The following is a 27,392-nucleotide window of genomic DNA, read 5'->3' on the forward strand; positions in this document are numbered from 1 at the left end:
CTCTGAGAAACGATGCTAAACAAACAGTCGAGACAATAGAGACGAAGGCGCTGCTCCAAAAGCCCGACCCGCGGTCCTTTGTCCCTGCTCCTGGAGAGGGGCCAGCGCCACTCGAGCATTTCAGACAACAGTGCCATCCACCTGGGCTCCAGTCAAACGGCTTAATTAGACCTTGAAATTACAATTGCGTTTATTGCCCACTACTTGAGCTGGAATGCCTAATGAGCGGCACTGGGATAAAGAATTAATCCTGCTAATGAAGGAGGCCTTGGTAATTCACTCTTAGCTTTGCCACCCATGATTTCCAGGCGGTTTCTGAGATTTATTCCAGGGCGAGAGGACATTGTTCTTGTATCATGAAGGAGAAGCCTGGGCGCCACATTTGGATTCCAGGATCTCTGTGTGTGCTTTATTTGCTACATATCTCCGTTCAAACTTTCTAATGCTGGTGTTTAGAAAGACAGCGGTTACTTCTGGATAGCAATATGGTCTAGTGCATGTTGCCTTACTGCAAGCATTCAAGAGGCCTTACCCAAGCTTCATCACTTGATCAAATTAGTGTGACCTTGGGAAGGTCACGTCATCTCACTGTAGAGGTTCTTTCATCTGCCAGACACAGAAGTGCTCAACAGTAGACCAATCAACATCTTAAAAGGATGCATATAAAGTGGACATTTGCAATTATCTGGGTTGGGTGGGACTGTCCAGATGTTAAGTATCTTTACATTGGACTTGCCGTCATGTTGCTAGTACGCTCTATAAGTGAGCATGTCTTGGTGCAGGTCTGTGAAATATCAATGCCCTTAGTGGCCTTTGTTTGTGTATGGGGGCTTACAATGCATCAAGCTACTCACAAGAAAGATTGTAGTTTCAGCAAACCAAAAAACATGCACATGCAGAAACAGCAAAAAAGGGATGGTTTGTAATGCCTGCATTGGTGTCAACTGGTAATAACTTTGTGTATTTATTATTTAGCGCACCGGTGCTTTTGGAAGCTTAGATCAGTGCAGTTCGAGATGGTAGGTCACATCCCCAATGAGCAAGAGCTCCAGACAGTTTTTGACTTTCTGAGTCTCATTGATGAGTGTAACCTGAGCACCCATTGCTTAGCTCCCCTGAGCCCTCATCTGGGCATACCTTTGCTTGTACATGTGAACCTCTCCGAACAAACTAATAGTTGGACAAATGATAGCTGCATTTTACTGCTATGCCCTGTACAATAAAACACGCTTGTCCCATTATTGAAGCCCCAATATTCCTGTCCTTAGTGTGGTTTCATACCTTTCGCTTAACCACTCAAGCTGTTTCCTGGTCCTCATGTTTTTACTTATGTATTTCTAAACCTAGTAATGTGTACAGCTTTTAATTGAGTTTTAAATATAGAGTATTTGTGAGGAAAGGATAGGTGTTTGGGATTCAATGATGAAATAGTGTTATGTCAGTGGAATATGCATGTGTAGGACTGGTCCAGCTAAGGCAGAAGATTCCTATCACCAGTGGAGGGTATCAAAGGCATCCTACCCCATGAATGAGCTGCGGAATCACCACTTTACGACTGGATTGGTTTAGAGCTAATGGCACAAAATAGCGCTTCCCAATTTAGTTTAATAAATATGTTATCCGCTCATATATCATATTCCAACCTCTCATAATCACTGACTGTTCTGTGCAATATACAAATGTACATATATATATATATTACACAGTGGCAGTCACCAGAGTTTCATAAGAAGAGTGTTTTGGTGTTTCGATAATCACTTTGGTTTAATTTGACAAACCTTCATGAAACTTTCCATAAGAAAAGTTCATCAGCTCAGCTCCTTACTAGAAGGTTTTGCGCTGATTTGTCAAGCGCGGCTCAAGAAAAAACATAATGTTGAGTCCCCTTATTAATTCCGATAGAAATCTTTTCTCGTGGCTAAAGGAAAAACTGCTGAATGAAATTTCACCAAATTTGACAAAAAGTAAAAACTTTATCCAGACACACAAGTGCACAATAAACACACATTTTGTTGTTGTCACTGAGAAAGCCAAAGGGTAAAGCAACGTTATACTTAGGTTAAGGGATAAGATCTTAAATTATGTTAAAATCTCTAGAAATTCACTGAAAAGAACAACGGTTAAAGTGAAATTACACTTAAGTATTGGAATGAGACACAGACTAATCTTAAAAAACTCCAAAGTCATTGAAATAATCAAGTTCCAGTTCAATGAACTAACTGTAACTTATGCCCCCATCCTGCACTACTTCACATATTACATCACTCATGAGATGTACATTTCATCATTGATGACATCCGTGATTATATTTAAATAACATTGTTGAAATTACTAATGAGATCAACCAATGCTTCTGACAGTATTTTATACACTTTGTGAGCATCCAAATTCAGTGCTAATTTTTAACACTTTATCAAACCATAGGCCAGTAGCATGTCAACAGTTTTAAACAAATCCTTTAACTGCTAAATCGCGTTGTAATCCCAATTGTCAGAAAGATGGAAATAATAATGATCATCTTTCACCAAGGTGACTATAACAACAGCAGAGAACATTAGCCCTGGGTTCAAAATCTACAGACATCCGATAATCTTTCACATAGATCAAAATATATGTATCTCCTCAGTTAAATTTACCAACACAGAGTCCGACATAACCTTTTTTTGAGTTCCATGGGGATACTTCCTATCAAATATGATATGGCAACAATGTGTCTTCCCCATAAGGGTTTAATAACACTCCAGAGTGACTCAGGAATTTACAGATTTTAAAATCAGATCAAAAAGAAGTGCACATGAAAAAAAAATATTTTAGAGTGCTGCCAAGGAAGTTGGTTTTTCCAAGTCATTTGCATTTGTAAGATTTTTAGTGCTACCTAAAGCTGGGAAAATGTTTGTGCTAATTTATTTGCGCTTCCTTTTCGAGGTGAGCCCACAGCAACGATTTGTAAAATCCTTGGTTTGCAATTCTGCATCTGTGCTAAAAACTGACGATGCGTACAAGGCCAGTTGTTTAAGCAAGCAAAATTCAAACCTATCTGTGCCTGTGATTTAGAGGTTGTTAAAGAAAATAGTTGTCTCAATAGATCAAATTGCATTACATCAATCCAGATTATTTCAGTAGATTGAAACATTTCACAGCCTTCTTAATTACACCTGGCAGCAGATTAACCAATGGCCCGCACAGATTGTTAGCCAACTTCATCATGTGAAACAGTTATAAGTGGGTTTTTAACTTTATTTTTGCTAGATGATGAACAAGACTCCCATTGTCTTGGAACCAGATTCCTAGGTGCTAATAAAGCTGATCCCTCTAAATGTTCTCTCCATTTAGTTTCCATCGGGTTTTAGATAATTTCCCTTTTCCATAAACGAATATGTTTGATTTGCCTTCATTTATACTCAAATTGTTTTTTTTACAATAGTTTACATGGTGGTCTAATGTATGTTGAAGTCCCATACTAGCTCTTTCTAAAATGTCAGTATCATCTGCACACAATAGAATGGGCATTAACACATCTAGCTTTGGCAGTGTTGGCAGGCCCTAACATTAGTTAAAATATATACTATATACTTGAGATAATATAGGTTAAATGAAATAGAAACAAGGGCACAGCCTTCTTTTAGCCCTGTATTTGTATATATTTTCATGGTTGAAGACTTGTTGTCACCCAGTATGACTTGGAGCCAGATATCCGTATAAAGACCAGGGACTGCTTTTAACAATATTGGGTCTGTCCCCCAAGAATCACATTTGCTCCTTAGCCTGCTTATATCAATACAATATAATGCGTTTTTAAACCCAATAAAACAAGTATAAAACTTCATGGCTTTAATTTTAATATACTGATTTACTAATATTGATAATTCCATGATGCTATCAATTATGCTGCTGTTTTCCTGGATCCGGTTTGATACCAGGGAATTATATGGTTTGTAGTGGACTACTCTTTTAGATAATTTAAAAGTAAAAATGCACAAAACTTGGCTTTCATATCTAAAAGGAATATCATTCTGAGAAAGGGGATTCTCCGCTAAATATTAGTGAGGTGGCATGAAAGGGATGTGACGCTTATGGACTCTGAGTGTTTCTCCCTTATTGTCAGTGAAGTGCCTCTGGAGGAATATGGATCATATTGCAGTAAGTTAAATTGTTGCCTTTTGATGTCAGTGAGACGGCTGCAGAGGAATGTGAAACATCACCGCTGTCAAGTAAAAGCGACTCATTGCTCATTTTCAGAGCATTTGCTCCAGAAATGCCATGAAAGTATCATTAATTCACTTCTATTTCAGTGTGAAAGAAGTGGATTTATTGAAATAAATTTAGATTCTTAGGACTGGAATTGAAGAAAATCCTGATTCAGTTTCAAAGGTGTTCTGAAGAGAAATTTGCAGCGCCTGGATTTCTAGGTGCTCCAGAAAAATATGGGTCCTAAGGACAATGAATTAGACAAAATATTAATTCCCAGCAGTTGAGCATGTGAGTAAATAAGTTTCTATTTCAATATCTGGAATCTGCCATCAGAAGAATTTGGAGCTTCAGATGGGTTGGATTAAATGTTCCTTTGTCGGTTTCAGTGTGTCGCCTCCAGAGAAATGTGTAATATTCAGACAAGGAGGTGAAATGGCCTATAGCTACATGCCATAAATATGTCACCAAACGTGGCATGTAAGGGTCTTAGGACATCAAAGATATCTTTCACAATACCAAAAAGAAGTCTTTGCAGTTCATTTCAATGTTTGGATGATGCAGTAACAGGCCCATCCTACGATATCACTGGCTCACCTCTGAAGAGAGCTGGAAGGCCAGGTGAGTGAAAGGGACCCCTGTCTCAATATCAGAGACTAGATGTGAATGTTCCTGTTGATTTCGAAAAGGTGAAATTCGGAAGAATTTGATCTGCCAAAGCCGTGGGGTGAAAGGGGCAACATCAGAGGGCAGCTTCAATAGAGATTTGGAGCACAAAGAGTGAGATACTAGAGTTTAATTTCTCAATAAATAAGAAGCGAAGCTTCCACAGAGAACAGGAAGTTTGCAGCTTTGAGGTAGACTGGTGGCTGTCTCTGTGAGGTGCCTCAAAGGGTACGAGAAGACCATGCTCCCAAACACAGATCGCGGTCTTAATCTCGCAGATGTCTGCTGAGGGTCTGGGAGGTCATTATGTAAAAGAGGTTTGGGTGGTAGCATCAGAAGGATGCCTCCACAGGGCCTGGGAATGCCAGGGCCATGCGGTGATTGATGCTCTGTTTCAGCCATTGATAGGTGCCCTCGGAGCGGTGTTTAATGTCAGGAAGAGCACAAGAGTCCTGTAGCTGCCCAGAGTCACATAGCGCCTGTTTTAGGTATCACACTGAAGAGAAATGGGGTTGAGGAACTTGTTGAATGTGGGGATAACAGACTGCGATAATTAGGAATGACTTCTGGGGGTGTGGCATGGAGAAAATGATGCATGTGATTCCACTACACTATCGAGCCATCCTGCCACAGGTTAAATGCAGAGGGCACTATCATGGGTATCGCATAGACCAGGGTAAGGATTTATGAAGGATGCTTGCCACTCAAGGCGAAGCCTGCCAAGGCTGGGATAGTGGGTGTAAGGGCTCATCCAGAGACATTCTTTCTGCACCACCCTGTGTGGCTTCGGTAAAGCAGGTTCTCACGTTCTCTCCTCCTCAAGAGTCTGTGTTGTTTTCTCTTGCATCTGATTAGTTCTTTCTTTGAAAGACATAAATTGACATTTTATTACTGTGCATGGTGAACATATTTCATAATGACGTAAAATATCGGCTTATTCTGAATTTACGTTGTAATTTAGCAAGCAATCACTCAATGAATTGCATAAAGACATCCTCATGCCTGCATTTGCCAGTCAGTGCTGGGTACATGGCCTTCTAATTGGATTTTAATAGAATAATTATATTTGGCAGGACTATGCTCAGGAACTGGATGTCCGGTAGGAAGTGAATAAGAAACATCTAAATGCTAATAGCAAAAATACCACGTGTAAGAGCTGAAAGCTCTTTCCAGCATGTTTGACGTCTAACGAGAGCTTATTTCTTTCGCATCCTCTTCCTTGTAGAACAAAAACTATTATACCATTTGAACAGTGAAGAAACTCCGAATCCATGCATGTAGGACTGGCAATGTAGGAAAATCATGCAAGGGAAGTGGCGACAGAAACTTATGCTTGGTTGAAGACCAGTGTGTCTCAGTACATGCTAACAAGTTGGCCTATTAGGTCTGTCTCGTACAAGAAGGATGGCAAAACTCATGCCACACTCAAGTAGGAGACCCCGGTAAGTGCAAGACATACCATGACGATAGACTACAGGTTCCAGGGCATAAAAAGAAGATTGTTAGCTAGGATGGAGGGGCAGTTTTGGGGAAGGGTGGAAGCTCCCCTCGATCCTTGCTTCATCTGGAATAAGGTAGCCATCTTTTTCTGCAAGCCGTAGGAGTTTTGTATGTAACTTTAGTGCATGGGCTGGATGCAGCAACTTCATTACATGACTTTGAGTTTACAGCAGTATTTCTTGAATGATTTGGAGTCTGTGGTTTATCTTCAACATACAGTATGCACTTACCAGGGCATCCTTCTTGAATAGGCCAAGCATATATGGACTTGCGCTTGACTTTTAGTCATCATGCCGGGTGTTTCTTTGTGAAGAACAAACTAGCATTTTGCTCTAACCAATATATCAGGCTTGACTTTTTTCATCAAATAAGACACAGTTTGTACTGTTCCAAACAGCAACTTACGTAAGAAGAATGATAGTCCACAAACACCGGCGCATGGATGGATGACTAACTCTGCCCCAGGTATGTCAGATGATCAACCACTTTGAGTCATGACGGGGCAGAAAGTTGTCTGTTATCCTTGCAGTGGCCAAATAATTTCACCACCTACATACAGGTTCATTATCAGTTATCCTCAAAGCCAAAATAAACAAATATATAGCACATAAGGTAAAAAATGGTTGGCACTGGAATCAGTTCAGGTGCCAGACATATATATCTATCAGAAACAACGGGAGAGCTAGGGACAACAAGGAGGGGTTGTGTCCGTATCCCCTGGAATTAGATAAGTTTTGTCAAAAAAGGACACGCCCAGTATGGTATGGTACGGTCAAATGAAGCGAATGTTTGGGAACCCACCAAGTGGGTTAAAAGGCCCCTCACACACCAACCTGGTTGGTGTCATGCTTCATCATCGGGGCCCCAACCGGGTGGCCGAGTGCCTCCCGGTTGTGCTGCGACGCCTGGCTACAGCGGAGCTGGTATAGTGCAAAAATGTGATGTGGTGAAAATATAAAAAATACCACTGAGAATCCTTACCATAGGAAAATTTATTATTGGCGGCTCAGGGTATTGGTTAAAAGGATATGTGGTGCAACTAAATATAGGAATAATTATCTATTAGTTGACTAGGTGTTGGGTCTACATGTTTCAGCTCTCTAGTAAAAGTAATGAGGAGCTTTCATCAGGACCAGTGAGAAGTGAGTGGCAAAAGGTGTAGTGCCACGTGGTGAAAAAAATTAAAAATGGGGTTACCTACACACTCGCTAAGGTGTGTGGAACGCTGTGTCAACACATTAGCGGACACTTGGCGCAAACCTGTGGAAGGAAAAACAAGACAGCACACAGAACACATTTAACATTGGTGCACTGGATGGCAGGCGACATACAGATAGTTTTATTGTGCCGTGAAATATCAAACCTGTCTTCAATGAACGTACCATAAGTGACACACATACCTATGAAGTGTATCATGCTGCTATGCAGAGAATCGGAGGCAAGACCATTAGGAGTGCTAGTTGAAGCGTAAAAACGATCTGTGGACTAGGGGTGCCAAGTGGTAAATACCGCGGCACTATGTGGGGCTATATGTGGGAAACATACAAGCAACCGCCAAGTGATATTACTGGCAATGAATGTGGAGCCTCAGCATGAGGTATGTACACAATGAGAGGCCCAGGGTGCGCTAAAAAGTGAGGGGCTGCAATTAGCCTCTGAGCGCTGTAGAAGATTGCTGGGCACAGACTAAAATAGGACAATGCGCAAAAGTAACATGGAAAGGTAATTACACTATGGCTGAGTGAAGGCGCTGTGCAGGAAGCGGGAGGGGGGCGCTTCTTACTACCAAACTGTGGGTAAAAGAAACAAGGTTAGAGAGCGAGGATAGCAGGAATGAGCTGGTATCCTGCTGGAGCGAAAAGGAAACACCTTACTTGGTTGTGAAACTGCCATCGCTTTGCACCTACTGTGGCCTCCCGAAGTCCCGGATGCTGGCAGACCCCGAGGAGGGAGGAGGTTAAGTAGCGCGGAGCGCCATTGAGTACGTGCTAGCGTGCTGGTAGACTTGGGCGTTACTGGCGATGATGCGCATGCGTGAGGATACAGCATCGTGATTGCGCGCATGCGCGGGAATGAACGCACGCTAGTGCTTAACTGGCGATGATGCGCATGCGTGAGGGTACAGCATCGTGATTGCGCGCATGCGCGGGAATGAACGCCTCCCCCAAGATGACACCCTACGTGTTCTTGAACAGGCCCTTAATGAGGCTGATTGGCAATACCACACGCCCCCCTCTTTTGTCCTGAAATGCGCTACCCTCGCACTAAAGGAGAACTACTTCGAATATGAGGGCAAGCTCTACCTACAGAAGTATGGTACATCAATGGGGAGCGTTTTCGCTCCCAGCATAGCGGGCCTTTATGTTTTCAGCTTTGAGACCAAACATCTGCTCAACAACAACCAGCCACGCAGCCCACATATTAAGTTCTACAAACGCTACATTGATGACATTCTCCTTATTTGGGAAGGTTCGAGCGAAACCCTCATCACCTTCTGTGACTGGCTAAATACGTGTGACCCTAACTTGCGCTTCACACATAGCTCTGACAGATACCATACCACTTTTCTGGACCTCGACATCTGTGCAGTGGCAGGGGGTCTCATGAGCAAAACACACTTCAAACCCACTGCACGTAACTCCCTCCTCCACTTCTCCAGCTTCCACCCACGAGCCCTCCGGGAGAATCTCCCGTATGGCCAATTTCTGCGACTTCGCAGAAATTGTAGCGATCCCAAGGACTACAAAACACAAGCCCAAGACCTCTGCCTTAAACTGCACCAACGCGGTTACCCTAGGCACATAACAAAGACCGCCAACAAAAGGGCCAGAAATCAAAACCGAGAGGGTCTTCTCACAACATACCCCAAGGAACCCACCCCTCCCCCACTCACATGTGTCACCACGTACAACACAGTGTCCAACAAAGTGGCGCAGATCGTTAAGAAGAACTGGAAGATTCTCCACACAGGCCACCTAAATTGGGACCCTCCCCTTCTCTCTACCAAAAGGGCAAGATCCGTCAAGGACACCATTGTGTCTACCAGACCTTTGGCCCCTACCAGACCTCCAAACACGGTACTCAATGCCTGGGGCCTCCCCAATATCAAAGGGCACTACCCCTGTGGCAACTGTAGTGTATGCCACATCACTGAGACAACCAAACAACTGAATTTGGAACCTGGGAAGACATGGGAGTTACGCAAACACACCAACTGCAACACAGAGAATGTTGTATACCGCATCATATGTCCGTGTGATCTGACCTACATTGGAATGACCACACGTAAAGTCAAAACCCGCATCTGTGAACACCGCAGCACTATTCGCTGCAAGAAAAATACCACCAGAATGACAAACCATTTCCTGGAAAAAGGCCACACAACTAATGACATGAGATGGGTGATAATTGAAGCTTTGGACAACAACATCCCGAACATCCAGTCTCGCCTCCTAGAACAGGAACAAAGATGGATTTATCGTCTTTCGAGCCATATAACTGGCTTGAACGATAACATCCCCTGGAACTGCCTAAGAAAGCCCTGACCACCTGGGACGATGCCACCAGCCTTTATCTATAGGCTTTGCTATGCTGTTTCCCCATTCTGGCTCACCCTCCCAGATCCCCACTTTTAGCAGCCTAACCTGGCTCTCTACCCTGCTGCCCAGGGCTTATGCATCGCCCCCCAGGCAGCCCCCAGGCACTGCACAGATTGCACTACCTTGCCTCCCCTCTGAACGCTCCCGTTGTGGGACTACCCAGTTGCATGAACAATACTTGAACCGTAACCACTATACATGACCTCCTCGATAACCACTGCCCACCTTCAACATATCGCGCTACTTCTACACGCATGCGCGCTTCTCCTAGTGAAGCACTAGCGTGCGTTCATTCCCGCGCATGCGCGCAATCACGATGCTGTACCCTCACGCATGCGCATCATCGCCAGTTAAGCACTAGCGTGCGTTCATTCCCGCGCATGCGCGCAATCACGATGCTGTATCCTCACGCATGCGCATCATCGCCAGTAGCGCCCAAGTCTACCAGCACGCTAGCACGTACTCAATGGCGCTCCGCGCTACTTAACCTCCTCCCTCCTCGGGGTCCGCCAGCATCCGGGACTTCGGGAGGCCACAGTAGGTGCAAAGCGATGGCAGTTTCACAACCAAGTAAGGTGTTTCCTTTTCGCTCCAGCAGGATACCAGCTCATTCCTGCTATCCTCGCTCTCTAACCTTGTTTCTTTTACCCACAGTTTGGTAGTAAGAAGCGCCCCCCTCCCGCTTCCTGCACAGCGCCTTCACTCAGCCATAGTGTAATTACCTTTCCATGTTACTTTTGCGCATTGTCCTATTTTAGTCTGTGCCCAGCAATCTTCTACAGCGCTCAGAGGCTAATTGCAGCCCCTCACTTTTTAGCGCACCCTGGGCCTCTCATTGTGTACATACCTCATGCTGAGGCTCCACATTCATTGCCAGTAATATCACTTGGCGGTTGCTTGTATGTTTCCCACATATAGCCCCACATAGTGCCGCGGTATTTACCACTTGGCACCCCTAGTCCACAGATCGTTTTTACGCTTCAACTAGCACTCCTAATGGTCTTGCCTCCGATTCTCTGCATAGCAGCATGATACACTTCATAGGTATGTGTGTCACTTATGGTACGTTCATTGAAGACAGGTTTGATATTTCACGGCACAATAAAACTATCTGTATGTCGCCTGCCATCCAGTGCACCAATGTTAAATGTGTTCTGTGTGCTGTCTTGTTTTTCCTTCCACAGGTTTGCGCCAAGTGTCCGCTAATGTGTTGACACAGCGTTCCACACACCTTAGCGAGTGTGTAGGTAACCCCATTTTTAATTTTTTTCACCACGTGGCACTACACCTTTTGCCACTCACTTCTCACTGGTCCTGATGAAAGCTCCTCATTACTTTTACTAGAGAGCTGAAACATGTAGACCCAACACCTAGTCAACTAATAGATAATTATTCCTATATTTAGTTGCACCACATATCCTTTTAACCAATACCCTGAGCCGCCAATAATAAATTTTCCTATGGTAAGGATTCTCAGTGGTATTTTTTATATTTTCACCACATCACATTTTTGCACTACACCAGCTCCGCTGTAGCCAGGCGTCGCAGCACAACCGGGAGGCACTCGGCCACCCGGTTGGGGCCCCGATGATGAAGCATGACACCAACCAGGTTGGTGTGTGAGGGGCCTTTTAACCCACTTGGTGGGTTCCCAAACATTCGCTTCATTTGACCGTACCATACCATACTGGGCGTGTCCTTTTTTGACAAAACTTGCCAGACATATATAGCCTACCTCCTGTAATTTATACAGTAGGACCACCAATTCATTTCAAACCATTCAATAAAAGTTTAAGAAATCAAGCCCATGAAAAATGAAAAGGCTTCTTAATTCAACCGCCCAAGAAAGACCATCAGTAAACATTTAAGTTTCTGCATCCGATGTATGATGAGTGACCAACTAACTCAGCCCATGCAGGAGGTGCAGCAAACTAAAGACTCGGAGCAAACACAATGACAAAATAGCTGCTGTCTGTTCAAGAAGAGGCAAACAGCCCAACCCATGCAAGTAGGAACCTCAAGAAATTGGAATCCCTCCAAAAAGGATACTCATAGAGCTCAGTTAATTTAATATGGAGTACCAATCATCTCCATACCAGGCAACAACGATGGTCATCATGTTGCCCAATACAGGACCGCTGGTGAACTCCGATCCATCCTGGATGGATGACCAAGATTGGCATGAAACTGTTTCAGTAGCCCTGCGTTCAGGCCATATGTTCGGTAATAAAAAGGACCTTTCTGAGCATCAGACACTATAAGAGACACTGTGCAGTGATTTAAAGATGCAGAGAGAGGAAATGTGTGTTTGAAAGATAGTAAAGCTTCTGCAAAACACGAGTATTCACAGAAGGCACTTACTCATTTTGGTATTCACAGAAGTCACTTACTCATTTCGGTATTCACAGAAGTTTAGAAGTCCTAACTTTAGGACTCCTAAATGTCTTCTGTGAATACCGAAAGTCTTAAATTTAGGATTTTTCTCAGTTTAGGAGTAGTAAAGTTAGGACTCGTAACTTTAAGACTCCTAAATGCCTTCTGTGAATACAGAAAGTCTTAAAGTTAGGATTTTTCTCAGTTTAGGAGTAGTAACGTTAGGACTCCTAACTTTAGGACTCCTAAATGCCTTCTGTGAATACCGAAAGTCTTAAAGTTAGGATTTTTCTCAGTTTAGGAGTCCTAAAGTTAGGAGTCCTAACTTTACTACTCCTAAACTGAAAAAAATCCTAACTTTAAGACTTTCGGTATTCACATAAGGCATTTAGGAGTCCTAAAGTTAGGAGTCCAAACTTCTGTGAATACCAAAATGAGTAAGTGCCTGCTGTGAATACCAAAACGAGTAAGTGCCTTCTGTGAATAATAAAATGGTAGTAAGTTTAGGATTTTGTCTTAAGTTAGTTCTGTGAATCGGGCCCTTCGAGGCATGCTTCAGGGATTTTCTTCTACTTTGTCAGGAGATGTACACAATGAAAAGCCTGCAGTAGAAGACCAACACTCCCTTTCCCTCTACCTTTATAAGAACTGGCAGCTGGATTTGAGAAAGTGAGCCCGGGGACCAAGAGACCACTGTGGCTTATGTATGAACTTTTTATTGGTGCTACTACCCATGTAGGCTGCATTTGTGCTACACTGATGTCTGGCCCTTTGTACCCTTGCAAGGCAGGTAACCTTCGAGGGCATTGTGGATCTCTGTGTCTACCGGATCCATTAGTTGATAATAATGGCATGATGGATGTCAATAGCGAGGCACTACTTTCCCTCTAAGATGGATGCCAGTAGCTTGGTAGACCTTTCACCGTAAGTCAGAGTGAATAGTGAAATATGCACCCAGTGAGAATAAAACACAGACCCAGAGAAGTCACTAAGGAACTATATGTCAATGAATGTGTATAGAGGCCAAACTCAGCTTGAGAAATGAGTTCAGCAGCTCTGAACTAGCCCAAAATACTAATTGGGTGGGTAGGTGACAGGAAAGAGACTCCCTATAAAAAACGGGCACGTCTCATTGTTTGCGTAACAAATGACAGCAAGTGGAGCTGTATCTACCGAACTGTCCATCAAACAAAACCTTGAGACAAGAAGAAACTACTAGTAGTTTTGAGCCATAGTAGATTGCTTTTTCAGTATTCAGTGAGATTAGCTCTCTGCCAAGTGCATGCCTTGGTGTGATCCTGGCCGGAGCAATAGAAGCAGAGTAGGATTCCTTTCCACATCTGTGTTTATCCTCTGTTAAAAGGTTTATAGTTCTAGGTTTCGTTATCTGAAATATAATTTACTGCGAAGAACGAAATTTCAAATTTCATTGACTTAAAGAAGGGCAGAAGGATGCCACTGAACAAGGATAAGGCTCACAAAAGATTTCTGTAATCAGAGAAATGTTTGTTTCACAGAAGGATTAAGGGAGAGGAAGTAGGGATAGATAAAGTAGTCAGATGCAAGCGTAGGCTCTGGCTCGTTGACTGGTTTGAGTCTCATCCTTGCACGTTCAGCCTACAAGAATAGGTGTGTAGGGGAACATTATTAATCCTCCGAGAGGCCCATTGCTCATTTGGATAGGTTGGCCATGTAGGCTTTGTGAAACTTTGGGTCACCAATAAAACATAGTGTGAAGCATTTAGACTGTGCTCTAGTTCTGGCGACAGCCTGCGTTTCATGATTCGAGATTATTTCAGTTCAGTGGTCACTGGGCAGCAGTGTTTCTCGGCCACGCACATTGTTGCACCCCATCTGGATGACCATGCAACTCCCTTTGTGCCATGGCTGTCTGAGGATGGGTAAGTCGAGCAGTCAGTGCTTATTATCTGGGGGTGGTAGTAGGTTTGGAATCCAGCACAGGATGACCTGTAGATCGCATACTATAAAGTCAAGGCCTAGAAAGATCCACATTTCTAAGAAGGAATAAGTCTTTATGTCAGATGGGAGTATACAGCAGAGTGATTAATAACTGAAGGTTGTTGCAGCGCCTGGGGCCGAGATGTAAAAATAAATTGTAGCGCCTACACAGTAAAAAAAAAACCTGGTACTATACTAATAACATTATGGACTAGTGACTCCTGGGTTTCATTTTGCTCACTGTGACTGTTTACGGTAGGTAGCCTGTAAATGGAAATCAAGGTGGCAGACCGCGTCATGATATATCTCACTTTGCCCTAGTTTTTCAGATCATGGGTTTGGGGTGAAACTGAGGGGTGAAGGGGGACAACTCACTGGATATGAGCACAGGCAGCTGAGAATCTTCCAAAAAATATCGCAAAGCACACAGATGTTTTACGCGCTCCCCCCCAACCCCAATCTAAAAGTGACCTGGAATTCTCTCCCACTGTATTACAGTGGATTTAGGGTGCTAAAAATCTGATCCAAACGTCTAAGTTCTAAAGCCAACTTCCAAGGGTGGTCCTGGCCGATGCCCAGAGTGTAGCCTCGGAGACTTCCAGACAACCCTAGCAGAGCACAAAAGGAGGCAACAACCGACGGCAAAAGAGTGTGAGTTTAGTCTCACACAAGTCAAGCACGTTGATTTGCGATGAACCATTTCCAAAAGACCTGAAAGCAGTTCGACTCGTGAAGGCAAACTGAATTAGGCCAGTTTTTGTGCCCAGGTATTTCTCTGAGCTGATTGTATGCGACAGCCAGAAAGAAGCCAGTATCCAAGCAAGGATGGACGTGCTGTGGAGGGTCTCTGGTCTGCTCTAAAGCCTTGAATGCCAGAATGTCCTCATTCTCCACAGGAAACCATCATCTTGTGTGGCCTACGCCATTCCCTTGCAGAAGACAACTTTCATATGTGAAGCAGTCTCCATGCACACCACATGCAAGTCCAAATACGCAGCACAGACTTATCAGAAAGAGAAGGACTCCAGATGTGGGCGAATCAGCAGATGTACCCAGGAGGGTTGGTAGGCTGCACTCCAGGGATGGAAGTAAAAATGGCCAGAATCGATGCTGATTAACCTTCGCTCTCCCTATAGCTCAGTGAAGGGGCCGTAGCTACATTGTGCTATGGGTGGAGAACCCTTTGGGTCAGGTCAGCAAAGCCATGTGCTCTGATGCTGTGCTACTCAGAAGCTGGTGGAGCAGAACAAGTGGGCCCACAGATGTTTAGTCCACTGGGGAAAAATGTATTGTCAGCTGGTAAATAGAACAAAAAGGCAGCAAAACCCAACATCCCTTTTAGAATGAAGACTTGTGTCCTTTTACATGAACTCCATTATACCTTTCATTGCTTCTTTGTGCAGTTGCAGTGCCTCAGGTCAGCATGTTGGTGCAGTTGAAAACACACAACAAAGCACTGGCAAAACCAATGTGTGAGAGGGCTGGTGCTCTACTAGCTCCAGTAATGGTACTTATTGTAAAATAGGGATGAAGGGCGGGTCTCATACTTTGAAAGATAGTTGAAGGCGTGTAGGATTCTGTACTTTGGTCGTCCTCCGCACCACCTTTGACCCTAAGGAACAGATGGAGGTTGAGTGGGAAAGGCTGGGAAAACTTAGATACCACTCTCATCCTTCCTCGAGATGGAAGTGAACATGTAAAGTCACGCGTGTGAAATGTACATGAGGAGAGGAAGGCGGGGTCTTCCTTAGAGTTAAGAAGGACTAAGAGTAACGGAAGCGGGTTTCTGTTTTGATGCCTGCAAAATCTGCGACCATATTGACGTATGTCTTTAGCCTCAGTCTACAGTTTTAAGTGCAACTAAAAGAAAACTGGTCACATGTCTAATGGAATAACTAGTTACCGTGGAGAGCACACACACGTTTATGATGCTTTATGTACTTCTTGTTTTTTACTTTTGAATTGTGAAAACGTTGCCATCCTCTTTCTACTTTAACGGTTTAAAATATAATCAAATCTTTTCAATTTTCCCCTTTGTGCTCTTCTAGTTTCATTAATTTTTCGTTACCAACAACACCTCATTTAATGGTTTTCTCCTGCTCCCTCTGCCAAGTCTTAAACCCGCAGTGTTAGCGTTTTACAACGTGTGGGCCTTTTTTCAGTCCACTGACTGCCCTTGTTCTGTGTCTCACAGGTGAAAAACCCTACAAGTGCTCGTGGGAAGGCTGTGAGTGGCGTTTTGCACGAAGCGACGAGCTGACGCGGCACTACAGGAAGCACACAGGAGCCAAGCCCTTCAAATGCAACCATTGCGACAGGTAGGGACATCTGGTCTCTGTGGTGCCACTGCATGGAACAAAGATGGGGGGCGCTCTTCCTGTGAGAGCAGAAACAGCGATGGAGGCAACGTAAAGTCCATGCATTATGTAGTAACATTAGCTGTGTTTCTATGTCATCGACACTACGGCATTGTTTCATAGAGCATGCCCTGTGGGAAATTCTGGGCACGCAGTGTTCATAAAATTGTAATGAAAAAAGTAGTGTTCTTCTGCAGAAATGAACATTTGTAGACATAAAGTGGTAAATTAAATACAAATGAAACGTGAATTCAGCTATCATTCGCCAATGATTTTCTTTATGAAGTGGAGTTAACTTGTTGAGTAAGGATGCAGTTGTGGGAGGACTGTTGGCAGCTAGCTGCAGGCAATGGTTACAATAGTGAAACCAGAATACTCTGTCTCCCGCAGGGGCATATGCAGTACTGAATGCACAAGAAGCAATCTGTTGCAGAGGGTGGGTACAAACGTAAAGTTGTAGTTCACTACTTTCTGGGAGTATTTACAGAGTTGAGAACGAACTAAAGGCCCTTGGCTGACAATAGATGCTACTGAATGTATAGAGCTCAGCGCATTCTGCGGAAGAAACTGTAGTATACAAAAAAGTGATGGATCGTATGTTTGAATTAATCTTAGTCACTGGTAATTACTCAGGTTTGCGTCCCAGACCATCGTTATTTTGCCCATCATTGCTATCTCGGTTTGTACAGAGCTGTATGCAAATCATTCTTGCCCCTGCTCCAATTGGAGCAGTCCAGCCCGACCTTACAACCCAGGTCCACACTGAACCGGATCACAAGCACTCAGGACCGGTTTCCCCTAGTTATGAGTTCGTCAGCCGGCTCCAGCTTGATACCAGTGACACAGTGTGCACGGGACCCACGCCTTAGCATACCCGTCCCACATAGGCAGGCAACAAACTGAAGTATACAAAGAGTGATGGATGGAATGCATGAATTAATCTTAGCCACAAGTAATTACTTAGGGCCGCATCCCAGTCTTATCTTTTTTGCACACCATGCCACCTCAATTTGTACTCAACTGTATGCAAATCAATCCTGATCCTGCTGCAATAAGAACAGTGTTGTAGGATGGAGTGGCATATAGTGAAGTACAGTGATGGAGTGTCCTAGAGTTGAGTCTTGTCGAGTGGAGTATCGGAGAGGTTTATGGAGTAGAGTGGCATAGAGTGTAGTAGAGTGAAGTGGCTTAGAGAGTCGTAGAGTGGAGTAGCATAAAGTGGCATACAGTGGAGTGTTGTAGAGTGTAGTACAGTAGAGTGGAGTTGAGTGTTTTGGAGTGGCATAGAGCGGAGTAGAGTGTTGTGGCGTAGAGTGGATAGGCATAGAGTGTCATAGAGTAGAGTGGCTAGAGTACATTGGAATAGAGTGTCGTAGAGTGGAGTGGCATTATGGTGCAGTGGCAACTATTACTTAATGTCAGTGGGGTGCGGTTTGCGGGAAGGCAATGAAATGTTTTTTAAAGTCACTTACCTGCCTTTCAGCCACCGCCTCTCGGTCCTCTTTGCCCGCATCCAGGACTACAGGGGCAGCAAAAGAAAGCACCCAGGCTTCCAGACTCCCCTAGCCAATCACAACACTGCTGATAGCAGCTTGGTGATTGGTCCGAGCACTGTGGTTCGGCGTTCAGAGAGGGATTGGGAGGCTGGGCATGTTCTCCATCAGGCTGTGCAATACAGCCTGGTGGAGAGCATGAAAAGTGTGCATGATTGTTTGGCTGGCCCAAGATGGCCAGACAAACCATCATGCACACTTACAGAGTTCTCACCACTCCTCCTGCTCCTGTCACAGCCAGCCCCGCCCACTCCTAACCAGCTGAGCAACAACGGAAAAAGAAAATGATAATAACAATGCGTTATCATTTTATTTTTTCCTTTTTGACCTGCTCACAGGGCAGTGGAGCGATGCTCATCTGCCTTAGCGGAGGAGCCGCCCCTTTTATGGAGTAGAGTGGAGTAGTGTGTCAGAATAGAGTCTAGTAAAGTGGCATAGAAGAATTTGCATTGAGTGGTATACAATGGACTGGCATAAAGTGTAGCAAAGTGATTGTAAAGTGCAGGGGTGGAGGGTGTCATAGAGTGGTGTGGAGTGTCATAAACAGGAGTGGCATTGAGTGGAGTATATTGTCGTAGAGTGTTGTGGCATAGAATCCCATATCGTAGAGTGAAGGTGCGTAGAGTGGAGTGGCATGTCGTAAAGTGGAGTGGTGTAGAGTGGAGTGACGTGTCATAGAGTGGAGTGGCGTGTCATAGTGTGTCTTAGAGTGGAGGGGCATAGAGTGAAGGGGCATGTCATAGAGTAGCTTTGAATGAAGTGGCACAGAGTGAAGTGTCTCAGAATGAAATGGCATGTCGTAGAATGGTGTAGAGTGGATGGGTATAGAGAGGAGTAGAGTGTTGTAGAGTGGAGTGGGGTAGTGTGGAGTATGCATGGTGCCATTACAGACAACGCATTTCAATTGAAATGACCATTACATTTGCAGAGACATGTAGGTTTACTAATAAAAGTGTAAAGCGCACAGGCGATAATGTGTGGAAAGGTCATCACCTAGTGTATTATTTTTCTTTGATTGTATTAAAATATTTAATTTCACCACACTTACCAAAAATGTGCTTCATTTGTGCTTTCCTAATTCTGATATATTCTGAAATATCTGCACAGTTAATTTACAGACATTACATTTTGTTCTGTGCTAGAATAATCTTTTCTTTTACAGTAAGATTGTCACATAAAGCCTCTCACTTTGAAGTAGGAGAAGGAAATGTACAAATCAAGCTCCCACAGAAGACATACCTCTGCCTTCGAATGCACAGCAAATGTGACAAGATAACAACAAGATTTTTAGGCCTGTTTACCGAAAGCGAGCACTCATGAAAGAATAAGTAAATAGGCTATGCTCCACCAGAGTGACACACTTATACTGGATAGCCTAAAACAAATAAAGCCAGCAAATAGAAAGCAAGCAAATATGAGTTACAAAACACAAAACCAATGGTAAGCAATGAGTGGAATGCATTCCCAGTGAAGCTTTCAGAATGTCCCCAAGTAGTCGTTAGCAAACCAGACATGTGTGCTGTCTGGTAGGCGCCGACCTAAAAATGTGGCTTCAAATGGACACGAGAAAATCCCAACAATCCTCCATGGGCTTCTTTATCTCTTCTACAAGGCCCTAAGCACAAGAAGCAGGTTTAAATCCCCACTTGAGAGGAGGGTCAATTTCGTCTTCTCTTTAGATCTAGAGTTAAAAGGCACTAGACCTTTTATGTAAGGGAAGGGTTCATGCTCTACCTTCTTCGAAAATTCTTATGGTTGAGGGCCAGGTTGAGGGGCTTCCAGCTATTGTTCTCCTAATGATCATCCAGAGATCCGTGGCCTTTCCAAAGATAACACTCAGGTTGCTAAAAGCAGGGCTAATACAATCTAACAGGATCCTGTATAAAAGTAAAATGTCAGGATTTGATCCACTAAAAGTAGGATAATATGGTTCATCGTGCCCTGGTTCTGTTTTGCCTTAAAAGTCTCTTGAGACCATGCCATCCGGTGATGTGAAACTATTGACAAGGCAACTGTTTCTGGTTGCAGTTACTCCTGCATAGAGTATTAATTAACTTACTTTTTTCTTACAAGGATTCTCATACTGGTTTCCACAGTTACAAGGTGGATCTCTCAATTTATGCATGGTTCCCGTGCAAACTCTTTTCTAATTTTTATGTGAATTAGGAAATCAGGCCCTTTTTTATGAAACTCTTCTTCTGATTTCAAGAAGCTTCTCAGTAATCCAGATGTCAGGAGAGCACTCAGATTTTATATTGACCATGCTGAACTTTGCCCATCCTCGTTTACACTCATTATAAAATGATAGCTGTAATCCAGGTAGAGTCCTCCAAATCCAGGATTGCTAAATTACTTGTTTTGTGTTAGTCTGCTTAGGGTTTCCTTCCCCCTTCGATCAGTGCCAGGGCAGCATCTGTTCTCTTCTAATTCACATGCGAGGTAGCATGTAAAGCGGACTGGGCTCATATGTATAAGTGCTCGTGTGTCCTGACTGAGCAGTCAGGCAGTATCTGGAAAGTTTGCATTTACCAGTTTACACTCATTCTTTGGATTATATCTAGATTCCCTATTTTTGTATCACTCCACATAAATGATCTTGTTTTGAAACCTACTGAATTCAAGTGTCAGCACTCTGGTTTGGAGAGAATTAATATAAACAGGCATAAAATGTCATTTGAATTAAACAAACCATGGCAGTGAAATGAAATGTGGCCCAATACACGTTTTTTTAGAGCAACTGTACTAATTAGCTCACATTCACATATTTATTACTACAGTGCAAAGGTCGCAACTGAGGTTATTACCACAGTACAGCACAATAGGCACTGGAAAAATATTTGTTATTGTCTCACAGATTGCATGTAACAGTTGCATTATGCTGGGAAACAACTCTCCTAATAGTTGCATGGTCTCTTCAGTGTGATTTTTACCATACTTCACAAATTTAATAGCTTGCATTCTGGATTTGATTAAGTAGATTTTTAAAAATATGTACACATGAAAAAGTACTGTGACATAATATGATATTTATTCAGATCGTTGAGGAAGGGGAGTGGCATCATGACGCACTTGTGGCGTCGTCTCTTGTGGGTTTGTCCGCTTCCCACATTCAACAATGCTAATAAATAGCATATTACCCTCTAAATCACTATGTACGGTATACATATGTGCTGGGCCGCAGACAAAAACAAGTCTGAACACATAGAGTAAGTACCCCATATCAAATAAACAATTCCTCAAAATGGTTTTTCCTATGCTGCTGACATGTCCCTAATAGGGAAGTGGGATAGCAAAGAGAGAAAATATATTACTGATAAATCCTCAAACTTGCTTTGTACTTTTCTGCAGAGGGGCAGATCCCTGGCCCACACTGCCCCTGGGGCGCACCCACAACCTGCTCCTCCCCCACCCAAAAAACATTCTGTAGCCCATACACCACTACATGAAATGCTGCCCTAATTAGGATGTAAGTTATTCAAAAAGGCTCTCACAGATTCGACCTGTTAAAATATATTTTTTATCCATCATTTTACACCCTCTGCTTCAAGGTGAAACAACAGCATTTCTTAATTGTTTAAAAAATACCTTTAGTAATGGCCATTGCACATTTTGTTTAGTACAAGAATGCTGAAATGTCTTATGTACTGTGCATTTTTTCGGGAATCCCACAAACAAAAATTAAAACGAAGTGAGAATGGAGTTCTAAACATAAACTACTTACCAGTATAGCAGTTGTATTAGCTCTAGGTAGATCCCCTGTACATGTGAGTCCCTCGTCCTTCAAACTAGGCTCAATGCCGTGTATCACCTGGCTTGCCTCTAAGTGCACCTTTACTTCCTGTCGGATATGCTGTACCCATGAGTAGGGTGAGTGGGTTGCTGAAAAAAGGGGTTTAATGGAGAAAAATGAGCGGAAGATTTACTGTAGGAGTTTTACCCCATTACAATTTAAAGCAACTCTCTAAAGCAACCATCTTCAGCATCCTTCTGCTCAATCCCAGGAACCCCTCCCTATTAGCCCCTCGCTGGTGAACCTAACTCTTGAACCCCCTCCTGGGTTGCAGCCTCTTGGCATTCCTGCGCTCGGATCTTCTCCCTGTACTGCCCTCTCCCCGATTAGGTATTGCCCATTTAGATCGGCAATGCTTGGCCCTCCCTGGCAGCCTACCTGACCATCCTCCCATGATGGCTGGGTCCGACCTGATTGCAACAGGACGCAACTCGTTCACCATTGCTTACCCTCCCTACCTTTCCAAGTCCGCTGCTAAATACTTCAAACATTCCCTCCTGTTGAGACACCCTGAGACTCTGATCTCAGACCTGTACTTCAATTCCGACAGGGGCATCATAACCTATGACCTTATCTTCTATACTAGGAAAACAGCACTATGGCGCACCACCGTATTAGCTTCCACAATTCCAGGAACATTCCTTATGGTGCCAAACTCACGATCATGCCTTCTCAAAACCTCAAAGCCGACCTTACCATTACCTTTCACAAAAACTGCATCATCATGATCCAAGCACCAGTCATGGATCTCAATAAATTTGCTGACTTCTTCTCCATCCTCAGGAAACAAGTACTTCTCTCCTCCACGCATCCCCTGGACCTGCCATCACCCCCTGACTCCCGTCGCAGCGCCGGCTCACTCAACTCCAATTCCAAGTGTAAGGACCTGCCATCTAGACCTACTAATGCTGCTGCCACTCCCCCTGCCTCCCCCTCTTTCCCTCCCATAAGTCGGGTTGGCGCGAATCTTCCCTATGTGCTTCCCAATTGCTTCCCCAATCAGGTCAATCCACAGACAGTATCTTCCCTAGTGCTGTTAGAGAACTTCCCTCCGCTCCCCCGACCTCTAGCATTCATCAATAACTCAATGCCGACGCCCTCGCTTCCTATCCTCGCTCCTCACCTTCTCACTTAGTAACTAACAATCACCTCACCTTCTGCTCATCTAATCTTCCCCTCAACAGTCCCGGAAACCTCCCCCCCCCCCATGAGCTTGCCTAGCCCTCCTCTCTCCCCTCCTCCCAGTAACCAAGCCTTAGGGGGGTCGAGCTCCCCTGCCTGGCCTCCTGCTCATGCCACCAGACCCTGACCTGACCCTCTGCTCCCTTGTCTGCAACAACTACCTACACATTTAGACCTTGAAACCCTGAACACCAGAGCATCCATCATAGTTCAGAAAATCCAGAAATCCTCATAAGATTTGAAGAACATCCTTCTCCTCACTGAACACTGTATCGCCACCCTCAAGCCCTCCCACAACTCAGTCCTTCTCCTGCTCACCATACCCACCCTCAGACACCTTCGCCCTTGCAAACATCCCAAATACCTCTCATAGGAGGATAGCCCTAGCCCTCCTCTCATCCTACATGACCTCCCCCGGCGCCCCCATCCTCCAGACAAGAGAGTCTATTACCTGATTCCCACTTTCTCAATCAACACCAATAGATCATCATCTCTCCGTAATAGAGGTGTGAACAGCAACAACTTAACACAAGTACCCCTATCCTCCCTTTCTTACAACATTTCTCCCGATGCTCCACTCTCTGGGCTCCTTCTAAACTGCCATTCCGCTCGAGACAAGCCTCTGACAACGCCGCCCTCACTCTAAGCCATAAAACTGATGTAGCTCTCCTAACCGAGTCTTGGCTCAACGAATCTTCATCTCCTTACCTTGATTTACTGGTCCCACCAAATTATAACATTGTTAGACTTGATAGACAAACAAAAAAAGGGGGAGGCATCGCATGCATCTACCGCTCAGACCTCCTTGTCACAGAACTCCATGCAGACCCCACGGACTCCTGTGAATATCTTGCACTCTCCATTTGTAACAACACTACTCAGTTATGCAAATTGCACATCTTCTACCACCCCCCAGGCAAGAACGACACCTTCAGGATCTCCTCATAGAAATTATTGCCACTAAGGTCTCCCCGCTCACTCCAATGACATTTTCCTCAGTGACTTTAATCTGCACTGGAATGACCCCAATGACTCCCAGGTCAATGCCGTCTAAGTCTTCCTCGCTGACCACTCACCAAGGCCTGCCCCCTTGCAGCCCACTCAAAAGGCGCCACGTTGGATTGGATCATCGCTAAGGCATCGGCGGTCAGGCTGAACTCAATAGATCCATGCGACTGGTCAGACCACCATGCCATCACCTTCCAAATACCTGAATACCGCACGAAAAGACCTGGACAACCGGTGAAACAGAAACGCTGGCTCATAGACACTAAGAACCTTGACCTCGAGAAGCTGACTGCTCGCTGTGAGAATGACCTACACCCCCCCAAAATCTATCTAATGTCAACGTCCTCACAGGGCACTACAACTCGACTATGTCCAACATTTTGGATGGTCTGGCCCCGTTAAAGCTCAAAACGTCCCCAAATCAAAGACAAAAACCCCTGGTTCAGCTGTCCCCTCAATAGCGAAAGTAGAGCTCTCCGACTTACAGAAAGAAATTGGAGACAGCACCCCTCATCCCCCAACTTAAACTTCTCCGTCTGGCCAGAAATACTTACAACAATAAAATACTCAGATCCAAAAAATAGTTCTTCAGATCAGAACTGGAAAACGCCAAGAACAGACCCCGCAAACTCTTTGAAATAGTCAAACTTCAATCAAACAAACTAGCTAAGTCATCCAAAGAAACGACACAATCCCTAATAACCTGTGATGAGTTCTCCTCCTTCTTTACAACCAAAATTAACTCTCTAGGTAACAAACTTAATGCCCCCTCAAACGTCCTTCCTCCTCCTACCGGGACACATCTCTCCTCTCTTAACCCCTGGCAACACCCAAGAACAAAGCTCACTGGTCCAACTTCGATCTACATGATGACCATTCCATCTCGAAAATTCTTTCCTCCTTAAAACCGAATACCCACTTCAATGACCCTCTCCCCGCCATCTGCTTGTCAGCGACCTCCCTACTCATCATTCCCATTTGGACTACTATTATCAACGCTTCCCTTCTTCAAGGGTCTATACCTGACTCCCTGAAAACTGGGCAAGTCATTCCTATCCTAAAAAAAAACACTCTGAATCCGGCAATTCCAGACAGCTTCAGACCAATTTCCAATAGTCCTCTTCTTGCGAAAGTCCTGGAGAAATGTGTGCAGCTACAACTAAGTCAACATATCGCTAATTTCAATTTGCTTCACGAATTCCAATCCAGGTTCAGGCCTGGGCATAGCATTAAAACCACTATTCTTCACATCGTAGATGATGCTCTCCAAGCCCTTGACCAAGGCAATACCTGTCTCTTGATCCTTCTGGATATTTTCTCGGCATTCGACACAGTCAACCACAAAAAACTTCTTGAACGCCTCGAACACAGAATATGTCTAGGAGGTACCGTCATCAAATGGTTTGGTTCCTTCCTCCAGAACCGCACCCAGAGATTCTTAGTCAACAGCAACCTATCTGCACCTTCCCCGATATCCATCGGTGTTCCTCAAGGCTCTACTTTGTCCCCTACCCTCTTCAATCTCTACCTTGAACCATTAGGTGAAATTCTCCGCACAGCCAACATCTCCTTCCACATGTACGCCGATGATACTCAGATTTATCAAAATCTCTTCTTTAGAGGAGATTACCTATCTGAATGACGCCCTGAAACTGACTGTTCAATGGCTCGCCAACAACCAGCTCAAACTGAATGCCCAAAGAAACAGAGTTCCTTCTCATCTCCCTCCCTAAAAACTCCAATGACATCCTGGAATGGATCAACTCGATCACAGTACTTAACTGCACACCGACCATAGTGGATTCTTCTAAATTGCTCGGTATAACCTTGGACAGCAACCTGAATATGCGTGAACACATCAATTCAATGGCCAAAACTGCCAGGTTCCACCTGAGCTACTTGAAAAAACGAAAACCCTTCCTTGGAACTGCGAACCTAAAAACCGCAGTTCAGGCGTTAGTCATCTCCAGAATTGAATATGGCTGCTCTACCCTACCTAGCCTACCAAACACTTCCACGGCCCCTCTAAAAGCTTGCCTCATTGCAGCAGCTAGACTCTTAGCAGGCTCTAAAACATTTGACCACATTCCACCACATCTGAAGGCCTTGAACTGGCTTCCTCTTGAAGCCAGAATCCAGCTCAAGTTGGCCTGTATCACACACAAAGCCTTGTACACGAACTCCCCGGCATATCTCGCCCAGAAAATCGTGGTATCTGGGGGATTCAGAAACTCCGGGTCCGCCAGAGACCTTATGCTCCAGCCTCCCCGCTTCTGCAAGGAAAAAACATATAACCAAGCATTCTCTGGGGCTGCACCAAGAATCTGGAACTCGCTACCATCCTCCATTAGACCTTCTCTGTCAATCTTCAAAAAGGAAGCAAGAACCTTCCTAATGAGCAAATTCCTCCAATAACACTCCTTTGTCGCACATACCGCTTTTTGTCATGGCCCTTGGTTCTGTACATAATTTCCTGTACTGCTTGGCTCTTTGCGTCTATCAATTCTCACTCCTTCAAATGCTCTGCTGGTTCTCTCTGCCTGTCGCTATCATATCTCCCCTCTTTTACAATTGCTGATGTTCTCTTTTTATCGCTGACATGTCGCTCTGCTGATTATGATACTGTACTGATTATTGCATATAACTCCGACTTTGTCCTAATGTAGTTAATTCCCTAATCGCCATCCTTGTGTTTTGCCTGTACCTAACCTGTACGTAACGTGCTATCCCTGTAAAGCGCTCTGATACCTTAACGGGTCACGTTCGCGCTCTATAAAACCTCAAATAAATAAATAAAAGCTATGTCACTTAAAATGAAATTAAGATTACAAAACCCAGACCTTACTAGACACATATTTACCCATGGGCTGTGTTGAAAGCAATGTAATTGAAGTTTGGTAGTAAGCTGTTGGTACTTTAAACACAGAATCACATGAAGCATCCCTGCTAGCTCACCACATGATGTTAATATATTGAACTCCACTGTCAAATGCTCTGATGTTTGAGATATGCCCACTGAGTTTCTCTGTGTGTCATCATACTGGCGAGGTTTGCTTTGAGCTGTGTGTAGGCTCTAATGCATCGCCAAAACGGTGTTTTTTTTGTTTACTTTTCTTTCTCTGACTTCAAAGGGAGACGATTTATGTGACAATCTTGCTGGATATTGAGGATAGCAAAGGTTTTTATTCTAGTACACAACAACATTTAAATGATCTGT

The 27,392-nt window shown here is 44.2% G+C and overlaps 1 protein-coding gene across 1 annotated transcript in view; it reads left to right on the forward strand.

Moving 5' to 3' along the window:
- KLF7 (KLF transcription factor 7) overlaps positions 1 to 27,392 on the forward strand; it is a 221,676-nt gene that overhangs the window by 186,922 nt on the left and 7,362 nt on the right. Inside the window, exon 3 of the mRNA XM_085648885.1 lies at positions 16,480 to 16,603. Coding sequence (XP_085505011.1) covers positions 16,480 to 16,603 — 124 coding nt within the window. The remainder of the gene's footprint in view (positions 1 to 16,479; positions 16,604 to 27,392) is intronic.

The sequence above is a fragment of the Triturus cristatus genome, chromosome 3_2, assembly GCF_964204655.1.
Source record: "Triturus cristatus chromosome 3_2, aTriCri1.1, whole genome shotgun sequence".
Lineage (NCBI taxonomy): Eukaryota > Metazoa > Chordata > Amphibia > Caudata > Salamandridae > Triturus > Triturus cristatus.